Consider the following 14,882-nt stretch of genomic DNA (forward strand, 5'->3'; position numbering starts at 1 on the left):
CGTGATCTGTAAGTGATCTATCTCTCCTATAGACATGCATACCACATTTATAATATTTTTATTTATAAATAAGAAAATACAGCACCGATTACAAGCACTAGCATACATACATTTCAAAAAAGCATTCAATATATATACACTTAACTCTATATATACACTTAACGAATTTCCATCCGCACTATTATTAGTTGCATGAATAATAATAAATGAATAATAATAATATTCAATATAAAATCATGTGATAAATAGTAATGTGAAAAAAATGCATTGTTTATAGTTTTTTTAGTGGATTTAAAATTGTGTATTATAATAATATGATTAAAATATAGATATTGAATTTCGAATATTGTTTTTTTTTGTTTAGTAATCTTATATCGGAACAAAAAATATTGAATTCGGACCAGAATAGAAAGAAGATTTTCCAATTGATGCTATCATCTGTATAGTTCAAATTAAATCAAATATCATTCGTACTTTTTTGTACATTTGAGAATAAGCAAATTTGGATGTAGAAATACATATTCAATCTTCTTCTGAAATCATATAGAAGTGTATTTTAATTTACATTATTTTAATTTGCGCGTTTTTATGCATTTCGATATGCATAAAACGTTACGTATCATACAATATTCAGCTATGGATTTAAACAAAATGTTTGTACAATGATTTACTTATGGATTTAAATAAAAGAGTGTCAATATTCTGGAATTTATTAAAATTTATTCGATTTATTTTATTAAATTAAATAATCTTAATAAAATCTAATCTTATTAAAATCTAATCTTATTAATAATCTTAATAAAATCTAATCTTATTAAACAAAAAGTTACATAATACATAGATTGTAAGATTATAAGGATTCAGAAATAATTTTTCATGTATAAAGAAATATCCAATTGTTACTCTTTCATCGGCTTTACAAACTTAAAATGCTTTTAATTCATTACTTAATCTTACTTAAATCTTGTTGGACACATATACATATACTTTTTTGATATCTAGAATTTTGTTTTGATATCTAGCATCCACTTTTCAAAAGTGTCTCATATTTTTATGAAAAATAAAAATCTAACATATATCTCTTCAAAAATCAACCTAATTAATTTTATTTATAAATTTTTTGATTTCAATTCAATTTCAACGATACGAATAATATTCAATTTAAAGAAAAAAATAATTTAATATTATAAGTACGCAAAAAAAATGATATAATATAAATCATGAAATTAATTTGGAAAAAATTATGATATAAATAATATACAAAATTTTTGCTTTTTTTGAGAAAAATGACTAAATTTATGATATAAGAAATAAATAAAAAAAAATTGAAGCTCACTCAAGATCATGTATAATTGTTTAAATTTTGCTTTATTTATGACCAGAAGATTTTTGATTGAAATAAATTATTAATATAAAGAATAATACATTTATCAACATAAAATATTTTATTAAAGTTATTATTCCATAGAATTTGAATTTTTTTCAGAGTTACATAAATGGAAGAATTTTTAGAGAAAAGTCAACTATTATATGAAGAATCGCATAAGAAATGTCTTTTAAATTAATTGTGATAGTTCTGAGTGAAAAGAACTATAATTTAAGAACAGAATAAATTATCTGCATCGATGTGCAAGGATCTTTCTTAAAATATAGGATAAAAAAATTAATTTTTAATAATTAATAATAGGAAATGTCAAATAATGAATAGTCTTGAATGATTTCTAAAAATCATAATTAGGAAAATAAATTTGGAATAGATTACAATTTTCATTAAATAAAAATATATAATTTTATTAAAAAAAAAATACAATACAACAAAAAGTTTGAAAATTCGAAAAAGTCTTCATCTAGATAAATCAAAGAGTTAAAAAATATATATATATAAAAATATGTATATAGATATTTCTTTTCAAACACAAGTTTCCTATAATATATATTATTTTGGATAATACATAATTCAAAAGATTAATTATGTTACTAAATTGAAATAAAACATCCGATAGAATTGAGAATTCTGCGAATTCGTTTATCATTATCATGTATTAAAGAAAAGATACTTACTCGATGCGGACTTATAACTAGTGAAATCACAGTTAGAAGAGTAGGCATCATAAACTGTTTTCCTGAATTATTTATCAAGATATCGATAAGTCTTTCATTATCATATGAAATTTGCAAATAAAATATTAATATGAGTATCTGCTAGATCAACTTATAATATTATCATATTTTACCAACTGGATAATTTACCAGCTTGATTATGAATATCCACCACGCGATAAAGTTCTGTGAGTTTCGAGTCAATTTGCTTCGATGACAGATTAAACATAGTTAAAAAGGTAATGTTTTTTTATATCCGATGATTAGAAACAGAAATTTGTAAATAAACATTGCTTAAGAAAGAACTTTATAATTTTATTGTTTAAAACTGTTTTGTATATTTCTGTATATTTCTACAATTGATCAACAAAGTATTGCTAGTCTTTAAAACAAATCTTTAAAACATTATAACTTTCTTAAAAATTGTACTTAATTTCTTAACTTAAATTCTTTTTCTTTTTGTGTATTATGTGATTAGTATTTATGTAATAGTATATATATATTTATGTATATGTTTAAAACTTCAAAATTGCTAAAATCGATCATTAAGATTTTAATAGTGATAAGACTAAATGATAATATCTAAAAGCAATTTTTTCTTTTTGAAAATTTTTCATTTTGCTAAGGAATTATTATTGAAAAACTGTGGCCAATCATAGAGGCATATTCGTTAATACCTATGTTAATAACTTTCGTTAATAACGAATAATAAAATGAAAATTTATGCCAAAATAGAAGTTGCTTGAAGTCATCTCAGAATTTTAAATCAAAACTTCTCAAGTCGATTTCTCGAACATATTTGTTTGTAGTAACACACATTTGTTTGTATTAACACTTAATGTATATTATCTAATATATATCAGTACAATCTATTAATATTTTATCAATATAATATATTAATATTCTATATAAGAAGCAAGAAAAATATAATATTTCAAATAGTATTAAATTTATCAAGATTATGCGATCTTGAAATCAATTAAAATCTTATGAATGTTAATTCATATTGTAAAAAATGTTATAAATACAATAATTGTTAATATTTATTACATAATAACATAATAACTAATAACATAATAATTTATAACATAATAAATATTATTACATAATATCACGCGAGATAAATATGATAACTTTACTTACCTAATAATTTTAAACAACACGCTTGAATGATAACTACAAAGTCCGACTATCGATTCTGTACATATTACAGATAATAATCCAAATGTAGTAACAAATAAAAAATCCAAGTATAATATATAAAAATATATATTGGTTTGATTGACAGAAAATAATGTAACGTAATGAAGGATATGTATACGAAATTCGTTCAAAGACATTATGAAATCTGATGTTATAAGATATAATATTAATATGGAAAATAATATCCCAATGGAGAATGCAACAATTACATAAGGCACCCCTAAAATTTAGAAAAATCATTCAATAATATAGTTTATGTTCAAACTATAACATATAAGCGAATAAGATATTCATATAATATTAAAACTATTTTTGTAAAAATGAAAGAAAATCCTATTTTTGTTAAAAAATAACGAGTAAAAATTACAAATAAAATAATTATATATATATATTATATATTATATATTATATATTATATAAATATATATAATAATTTTATGTTTTATATTTTATATAATGTATATATATTATAATAACTATAATATTTATAATTTTTATTTGTTACTTATATAAGAAGCATATATATAATAAAAACTTAAACATACAATAATAAATATACAAATATTTTGCAATATTTAAGTTCATACAATGACAATGATAATATTATAAATTGATATCATCAATGAAATTTATACATTTCTTACACAAAAGTATTTCGATCATGTGACAAAAATCATCGATGTATTTCATTCGTATTTGTATTTCTATTGAATCTTATAGTATATTTTCCTCCATATGTATATGATTAAATAATTGTTTTATCTATGCCAAACAAAAAAGAAAAAAAAATAATATGTAAGAAATGTTTTTCCATATAAACTCTAATAATTATAAAGTTTAAAATAATTTTAATTTTTACTCACCATAGGAAAAAATACTATAAAGCTTATATATCGTAGTAAAATAATTATAAGTGAACAAGTTGTAGACAATGTTAAAATACAGTTTCGTAACGTAATTTTAGATCTAAAAGTGATAAAATCTAAAAATTTTTTAATCGGAATACATTAAAAATATTAAATTTTATAATAATTATATAATATTTCAATCGCATTTCTAATTATATTATTATTATTACTTAATCGGGATTTTAAAATTTATAATATTACAAAAATTTATAATGTTACAAAAATAGATACAAAAATTGTAGATATAAAGATAAAAGTGTAGATATTGATCATGTTCTTATTATATATGTATAGAAAATCTAGCCGAATATACATATAAACGAATATATAATATATAATAACATATAAGCGAATAAGAAATAAAAATTAGAATAAAATTTTTTCGTTTCGTCCTTTTTGAGAAAATTAAATTTTTTGAAGAGTGATTGTTTTGTCTTCAATTAAATATAAATAAATTACGAAAGAAAATTCTTTTATATCTGAAAATATGCAAAAATTATAGAATTTTGAGTTTTTCCTTTTTAAATGATATCTATATATATATATGTTGATGAAGACCAATTTTATAATCTTCGATTTCTAGACTTCTAGAATTCATTTTTTTCGAAAATTAATTTTTATACGAAATAAAATTATGCCGAATGTATATATTAATGGATATACTTTAAAATGTTATAACTTTTAAATATTATAAAAATATATTTTTATACATTCACATACATTAATATGTATATATCATAAATATAAAATTATATCAATAATTATATTAATACATTGTATCAATACATTATTATTTCATATATAGAATAAATATATATTATTATTTCAAGAAAGAGCATATTTTTAATGTGTAATAAATAGACAATATCCCATAAACCATTTGAATAAAAATAATAATAAATTATACGAAAAAAAATTATAATTTTCGTCACTTGAAATATTACATTGCCAAGAAACAATGTCAATAGCAATAATTTCTGAATCCACATATAAATTGAGTTATTATACGGCCATAATCCTATGATTTTCAACACAGTACGATAATTATTATACTGTTCGTCGAATATGTCCATTTTTCTATTCATTTCAGATATCAACTGAACTCAAAGAATCATTCGACTATTCTTCGTCTTAATATATTATTTATTATTATTTTTCTCTCTTGTATTTTCATAGTGTTATTTTTTAAAATAATAATAGTATAATGTGTAGCAATTGCAGTAAATTGATCGATTTTATGCATATTTTCTGCAAAGAGATTTTCCATAATAGATATTGATTTCGAGAAAATTATAGTTTCAAGTTTCTTGTTTGTATTATTAATCTTTATTGTCGTTTTTTATATTCCTTCATTCTTTTCTTATTCTTATTTTTTTCTCTTCTTTTCCAAGTTGAGAGAATGAAAATTTGTTACATTGAATAGTGTCTTCAAGTTACCTTATAAATAAGAAAACTTCTTTTTTATTTATATTATTTACTTTATTCTGTTACGAATATTTTATATCATTATTTCATTCAATGAGAGTAACAAAGAGAAATTGGAAGAATAAAGAAGGATACGTTTTACTTGAATGGTAATATATGATTTTATATGAGAAATATTAATGTATCATAATAAATATAATGTGTTGTATTAATTATTGTCCAAAATATATGTCCAAAGTAATTTTTTTATACTGAATACTGTATTAATATTATAAAAATAATTATCATTTCAAACTATTTTGTGGAATCCAATTATTAATATTTGAACGAACAATTTTATTATTTTTAATTTAATTTTGAACGAAATTGTGCACTATTATAATTTATGTAAAGTAATATGAAGCATAAATAAAATATTTTAATAAAATCCAATATAATTTTATTAGAAATATATGATAGAAAATATGTTTAAATTTATAATCTCTTATTATTGGAATTGAAAATGCTAAAATCAATTTAAAAATAGAAATGATAAATAATGGTTATATAATTTTATAATTATTGACGTAAATTTATAACAAAAAACAAATAAATTTATAAGATAATTCGAAAAAATATTTATAAAACTTTTTTAAGATGCTTATTAAGCGGAAAAATAATATACACTATAAATTAATTAGATTTAAATTAATTAGAATTAAAAGAAGAACAAGTATTTATTATTTTTTAATATTTTTAATTAATTGTTTAGTATTCAAAAGCGCAAAAAACCAAAATAATTTTTTGAAATTATTATTTTAATATTATAAACTTTAAGAAAATCTATAAAACATATAAAAAATAGAAATATTAAGAAAAAACAATCAAAAAATTTTTGAAGAATTTATTTCTAATCACTAAATAGTTGAAAGAAGTTTTTTAATTTTCTGAATTTTTTGTATAAAACTTTTTGAAATTCTGTAAAAACTCTTCAATATATTATATGAAAAAGAATCATGTAAGAAAAAATTTTGGTTTTTGAATTCTTAGAATTTGAAATTCATAATCTTAAAAACATCTATTTTGAAACAACATATTATCATTGTAACTAAAAAATATATATATATTTTTATATTTTTTAGATTCATTTTTTGATTCATAATTTATATTATTTTCTAATCAATCCAATATTTTGTATTTATTGTTCAACGCACGAGATACAAAAAATTATATCATTTTATATATCGTTGATTTTAAAAAAGATGATGATGGTATATTATATAATAATCATTAAATCTTAAAACTATATATATATATATATATATATATTATATATTATATATATATTATTATATTATATATATAAATATAATAATATTTAATAAATATATAAATATGTATAAATATATAGAATATAATAAATAAATATATAGAATAAATAAATTGTGAATTAACATATTTACAGAGATATTTGACAATTCTTTAAAAAATCCTTTAGGAATTTATTCGTGACTCCATTTTAATATTAAAATTTAAAATTTTTCTTCTTATCATTCAATTATCATTCCATCAATATACGATAATAATTTTTATTATTATATCGTTTTCGTTTTTATATATTCGAGAAAATAAAGTTATAGATATTCCACAAGTATTCTGATTTATATTGTATTTGTTGGAAAATGATGGGGGCCTAATGTTTGAATTAAATTGTTAAATAAATAATTCTAATAAACTAAAATCTAGAAAATTTTAATATAATATAATATTTTGATATTTTAATAACGTGCAATATATATATTAACGAAAACTATTAATTATATATCAAATTATAGTAAATTTCAGGATAGTAGCATTATATAACATTATATATAAATTCATGGATAAATTGTTGTAAAAATGTTTTATTTAAATCCATAGATAAATTATTCTGACACTCAATCTACCTACTTGCTGAAATCCGTAAAAACAAATCAAAATTCCCATAAAATTTCAAATTAGTTAAGATGAATATATTTTTCTTTATTATAATTAGTAATTTGATTATCAAAATAATTTTATTCGGAGAAATTATGAATGAAAATAACATTAAAATGCAGTGATAATGTGAAAAAAAATGGAATATTAATGGATATAAAACATGTGATTAAAATATATTAATACGATTAAAATATCGATATTGAATTTTAACTATTATTTCTATTAAAGTTTAAACTAAATGATTTTGAATATTCTACAAATGAGATGTCTGAATTGATGATATTACTCAAACAACCACCTACTATCGCAGGACTGTATGATTTATATTTGAATAAATAAATAAATAATAATTATTTATTTTTAATGTTTGCAGCTAATGTTTGACTGATTGTAATAATTCTAATTGTACTTTGATTTGTATTGTCGCTAAATTCTATCTGATCTAAATTCTATTTTTTTTTTTTTTAATTGATCTGATCTAGAAGGCTTTCGCGGATTTTGATTTTTCCTCCAATCATTATTTTCCGCGAATTAAAAAGGGGATTAGAGGAACCAATAGTGATATTGGAGAGCGGTTTCGAAGATGACATTGCACCGCGTGGAGATCAAGATTCTTGCCATCGTTTCCATAGTAGTCACTTGCAAAAAAATAAACAAATGTAAAATGTATATATCTCAATGCTCTTGTATCTCTATTTAGATTGAAGATCTGAAAACTGTACTTGCTCGTAAATGTTAGATTTTTGAAAATTGTAAGCTGAAGAAATAATCCTTAAATAATAGATTAAAATTTAATTTGCATAATTAAAAGTAATAAAAATTTTTTTTTTTAAAAAACTTTATTATTGCTTCCAAAATTTATAATCAGTTTATTCGGAGGAGTTTCTTACATGGAAATTTTTTTTCATCATTGTCGATCCATTATTATCGATCTTTATTAAAACTAAACAAAGAATAATGTTGCCTGCTATTTTTAAAGAGAATTTAATCAATACTTACAATTGCATATTTTTCACATACCTCAGCTGATTTATATCGCGAAATATTAATTTAACATATATAAATTTATGTAAAATTTGTCACTTTTTAAAAATTACTATTATGAAAATGTATTATTATAGGAATTTAAGAAAATATGAAAAAATAATAACAGCAGAATTCAAAAAATTAAATATTTATTCCGTCATAATAATTTTCTTTTCACTGTTATCATAATTATTTATCCCTTTTTTGGACACAGATTTTTACTATACCATTGATACGAATTAATTAAATGTTATAAAAAAAATTGATACAATTGATTTAATATAAATTAATTAAATTAAAATGTAATATAAATGTTATATGATTTAATATAAATGATATAAATGTTTAAGCACACATATTAAAAATGAAATAGTTATTTTCTCCTAAAATTAAGAAATAAATATATGAAATAATAATTATTCTAAATTAATTATAATGATAGCAAAACAGATCAATAACAAATAATATAGATTAATTAGCAATTCAAGATTTTTGACTAGGAAAATATTAATAAAAAAAAAAACAAATAAAACAAAAGACAAAATGAAATACAGTAATAATAATTATTTATTTCAATATTAATACATTTAATAAATGATATTATCAATTCTGTATCGAGTATATCAAAGTAAAATATGAAAACGAAGTGCTCAACATCTGAAATGAAACAATTTTTATTACTTTGAATTAAAATGATGATGATTTAAACAAATTACCGTTGTAAATCCTGCATAGCATGGAATGAACACACCAAAGATGTGAAATATATATGCCGTTGAACTTCGTATCATAATAAATAATAAAATCTTTTGTACCTTTAACGGTACAAAATACCATACTGAAATATATCTGTCCAATGAATAAAGATTTTCTTTTTTACTGTTATTGTAATTAATTTAATGAATAAAAATTCAAACTTACAATTCATGAAAAAATTCTTCATTGTTGTTTATAAGTATCTGAGCATTGTGGTTCTTTAAAAACATTATCATTAATTGATTGATAAAAAAGATAAGAGAGATTAAAATTTCCAATTGATCCATTTTAGCTATAATCGCACTCACTAGCTGTTTAATAATTAAAAAAATTAAGTATATTCCATACAATATATTAATTTTTAAATTGATTACATTTATTTATTATATATTTAATTCAATATATAGAAATTCGAAGCGATTCGTTTAGTATGTTTCATAAATTCAAAAAAATAAAAAAAAATCATATGCAAGATTATCTTTGTATATACAAGATGTCCCATTTTAATTTCTATTCGCACAATTATCTTCTGAATTATGCATTATTTAAAAAAAAATGTTGCGTATAAAATTTATATTTCAAGAGGTCTTATGATGATCATCACATATATTTAAATTTTTTTTTGAAGTTTGATGATAATTTTTGTTTTTTTAAATGAAATATAATGCATTTATAGAGAATTTTAACCTATTCCATTATTATACGAATTATGTTGAAACACTGAAGCTCACTCAAGATCATGTATAATTGTTTAAATTTTGCTTTATTTATGACCAGAAGATTTTTGATTGAAATAAATTATTATTATATAAAGAATAATACATTTATCAACATAAAATATTTTATAAGTTATTATTCCATAGAACTTGAATTTTTTTCAGAGTTACATAAATGGAAGAATTTTTAGAGAAAAGTCAACTATTATATGAAGAATCACATAAGAAATGTCTTTTAAATTAATTGTGATAGTTCTGAGTGAAAAGAACTATAATTTAAGAACAGAATAAATTATCTGCATCGATGTGCAAGGATCTTTCTTAAAATATAGGATAAAAAAATTAATTTTTAATAATTAATAATAGGAAATGTCGAATAATGAATAGTCTTGAATGATTTCTAAAAATCATAATTAGGAAAATAAATTTGGAATAGATTACGATTCTCATTAAATAAAAATATATAATTTTATTAAAAAAAAAAATACAATACAACAGAAAGTTTGAAAATTCGAAAAAGTCTTCATCTAGATAAATCAAAGAATTAAAAAAAGATATTTCTTTTCAAACACAAGTTTCCTATAATATATATTATTTTGGATAATACATAATTCAAAAGATTAATTGTATGAAAAAAATTGAAATAAAACATCCGATATAACTGAGAATTCTGATATATGCGAATTCGTTTATCATTATCATGTAATAAAGAAAAGATACTTACTCGATGCAGATTTAAAGCTACTGAAATTACTAATAAAAAAGAGGACATCATAAACTGTTTTCCTGAATTATTTATCATAATACTGATAAATCTTTCATTGCCACATGAAATTCGCGAACGAAATATTATATATAACATAAGTATATGAGAGATTAATTTATATTAATATCATATTTTAATTTACCAACCTGATAGTTTGATTATGAATATCCACTACACGATAAAGCTCTGCGAGTTTCGAATCAATTTGCTTCGATGAGAGATTAAACATAGTTAAATATATAATAATCTTTTGTATTCGATGGCTAAAAATGAGATTTGTAAATAAACATTGCTTAAAAAAGAACTTTATAATTTTATTGTTTAAAATTGTTTTGTATATGCTTGTACAGTCATGCTTGATCAAGAGAATACACTCTTCAGAATAACATTTTTAAAAATTGTATTTAATGACTTAAGTTCCTTTTCTTTTTTGGAAATATTAGATAAATTAATTTGTTGTATATATAATATATACAAAAAATTTCATAAAAACTACACTGTATAACACATTAACGCATATTAACACTAATGTGTATTAACACATGCTGTATATTGATATTCTATATAACAAGTAAGGAAAATATACTATTTCAAATAGTATTAAGTTTATGAAAATTATCAATCTTCCAATCAACTATAATTTTATGAATTTTAATTCATATTGTAAAAAATGTTGTAAATATAGTAATTATTAATATTTATTAAATAATAAGTATTATGAGATGAATATGATAACTTTACTTACCTAATAATTTTAAACAACACACTTGTATGATAACTATAAAGTCCGATTATCGATTCCGTACATATTATAGATAATGATCCAAATATAACAACAAATAAAAAATCCAAGCATAAAATATAAAAATATATGGTTCGATTGACAGAAAATAATGTAACGTAATGAAGAATATGTCTACGATAATCGTTCAAAGGCATTATAAAATCCATTGTTACAAGATAAAATAAGAATATACTAAATAATGTAACAGTTAAAAAAATCACACCTAAAAATTGGAAAAACCATTCAATAAATTATATTTAAATTGGAACATTAATATAATATTATCATTGAAAAACTGTTCTTATTGTAAAAATGAAAGAAAATCTAATATTTATGTTAAAAAATAATGAGAAAAAATTACAAATATTATACTTATGTACATAAAAATATATAATAAGAACTAAAGTACAATAATACATATAAAAATACTTTGGAATATGTAATTTCTTGCAATGACAATGGTAATATTATACATTGATATCATCAATGAAATTTTCTTACGCAAAAGTATTTCGATTGTGTGATAAGAATCATTGATGTATTTCGTTCGTATTTGTGTTTCTATTAAATCTTGTACTATATTTTCTTCCACACGCATATGGTGAGATAAAAGTTTTAGCTATCAAAAAAAAAAAAAAAAAAAAAAAAAAAAAATGTAAAAATATTTTTCCATGAAAAAGTCTAAAATAAATTTAATTTTTACTTACCATAGGAAAAAATACTATAAAGCTTATATATCGTAACAAAATTATTATAAGTGGACAAGTCGTAGAAAATATTAAAATACAGTTTCGTAACGTAATTTCAGATCTTAGAAGTGACATAATCTAAAAATTTTTTAATTATAATATATTAAAAATATTAAATTTTGTAAAAATTATATAGTATTTCAATCGCGTTTTTAAATATATTATCATTATTATCATTTAATCGGTATTCTAAAATATATATAATATTACAGTTTATTGTAAAATAAAAATATAATCAAAAATAAAAGTAAAATGTAAATGTAAAAGTAAAAACGTAAATATTAATTTTAGTATGTTCTTTTTATATATGTATACAAAATCTAGCTGAATAGCATATATATCCGAATAAAAAATAAAAATTAGAATAAAATTTTTTAGTTTCGTTTTTTTCGAGAAAATTAAATTTTTTGAAGAATAATTGCATAATCTTCAATTAGATATAATAAATTATAAAAAATAATTATAAAAAAATAAATTAAATAAAAAAATAAATTATAAAAAAAAGATTCGATATATGAAAATATACAAAAAATGTAGAATTAAATTTTAATTCCTTTTTTTTTAAAAGAAATATATATATATGTTAATAATAAACAATTTTACTACAACTTTTAAAATCCATTTCTTTTGAAAATTAATTTTTAAACGAAATAAAATATTATGCCGTGTATATATATTAACTAAACATTGTATACTTCAAAATGTGATAACTTTTGAATATTACACAAATATGTTTTCATACATTCATATGCTAATACGTGTATGTTATTCACAAATTTAAAATCATAATACAGTATATTAATACACATTATTTATATTTTATATTAATATGATAAATGCATATTATTAATTTACAAAAAAGAACATTAATATAATATGATAAATAATATGATATATAATATATAATTAATTATATATAATTAAATATATAATTAATATGATAAATGCTGTAATAAATAGATAATATCTTATAAAATATTTCATTATAAATTAATTTGTATTCATAAAAATACTCATAAAAATGAATTACGCAAAGAAAAATTATAATTTTTGTCACCTGAAATATTATATTGCCAAGAAATAATGCCAATATCCATAATCTTTGAATCCACACATAGACCGAGTTATTGTACGGCCATAGTCCAATGATTTTCAATATAGTACAATAAGTATGATAATGTTTGTCGAATACGTCCATATTTCTAGTCAGATATAAACTGTCATATAATACTCGAAGAATCATTCAACTATACCTCAACTTGATATATTATTTACGCTATTATTTTTCTCTCTCGTATTTTCATATTATTTTTTTTACAATAATAATAGTATAATGTGTAGCAATTGCAGTAAATTATAATCGATCGATTTTATGTATATCTTCTGCAAAGAGATTTTCCATAATAGATATTGTTTTCAAGAAAATTATAGTATTGAAGTTTCTTGTTTGTATTATTAATTTTTATTGTCGTTTATTTTATTCTTCAATTTTTTCTTTATTTTCCTCTTTCTTTCCAAGTGTTGAGAACATGAATAGTAGTCTTTCGATTACTCTACAAGAGAACTTCTTCCTTGCTTGCATCGTTATTTTTTCAATTATGAATACTTCATATTGTTATTTCATTCAAGAAAAAGAAATTGGAAGATATGAATAAAAGAGAATGTGTTCGAATAATAATATGTAAGAGAAATCTTTGTAGTAAGTAATATGTAATTAATTTATACTAGTTATAATAATTTTTATATACTGTATTTATGTTTTAAAAATAATTTTTATTTTATTATTTTAAATAATTATTATTAGTATTATAATTATAATTAAATATTATTTCAAATAATATAGTTAAAACACAATTATTAATACTTGAACGAATAATTTTATATTTAATTTGATTTCGAATGAAATTATACCCTATTGTAATTTATATAATGTAACTTGAAATATGTATGAAATATTTTAATAAAATCCGATATAATTTTATTAGGAATGTATGATAGAAAACATGTATATTATATTTATAGTCTTTTATTATTAGAATTGAGGATTAATCACAAAATAAATATTCTAAAATCAATTAAGAAATTATATGAATGATAAACAATGATAAATAATGATTATATAAATTTATAATTATTAATGTAAATTTATAACAAAAAACAAATAAATTTGTTGAATAATTTGAATGATAATTGAAAAAAGTTTATAAAATTTTTAAAATAGTTTAATAAGCTCGAAGTGAAAAAATAATATACAATACAAATTAATTGCATCCAGTTGGAAGAAATACAAATATTTATTGATTTTTAGTATTTTTAATTAATTGTTTAATATTAAAAAATCAAAAGAAATTTTTTACATTATTTTTTTAATATTATAAACTTCAAATATAAAATATCGAGCATATATAAAATAGAAATATTAAGAAAAAATTTTTTAAAGAATTAATTTCTAATTATTAAATATTTGAAAAAAATTTTTTTTTGAATTTT

General features: G+C 19.5%; 1 protein-coding gene and 1 pseudogene across 1 annotated transcript; both read right to left on the bottom strand.

The window, feature by feature from the left end:
- Positions 1 to 2,230: 2,230 nt before the first annotated feature.
- LOC122717577 lies at positions 2,231 to 5,284 on the bottom strand (annotated as a pseudogene).
- Positions 5,285 to 9,224: 3,940 nt separating this feature from the next.
- LOC122717578 lies at positions 9,225 to 13,590 on the bottom strand. Its single transcript, XM_043941793.1, has 8 exons — positions 13,450 to 13,590; positions 12,351 to 12,470; positions 12,145 to 12,262; positions 11,605 to 11,866; positions 11,002 to 11,122; positions 9,543 to 9,688; positions 9,338 to 9,470; positions 9,225 to 9,278 (listed from the first exon to the last, which is right to left on the bottom strand). Exons 1-8 carry the CDS (start codon positions 13,588 to 13,590, stop codon positions 9,225 to 9,227), a joined length of 1,095 nt encoding a protein of 364 aa, XP_043797728.1.
- Between the last annotated feature and the right edge of the window lie 1,292 nt (positions 13,591 to 14,882).

The sequence above is a fragment of the Apis laboriosa genome, unplaced genomic scaffold (genome assembly GCF_014066325.1).
Source record: "Apis laboriosa isolate Shangri-la unplaced genomic scaffold, ASM1406632v1 scaffold53_cov140, whole genome shotgun sequence".
In the NCBI taxonomy this organism is placed as follows: Eukaryota; Metazoa; Arthropoda; class Insecta; order Hymenoptera; family Apidae; genus Apis; species Apis laboriosa.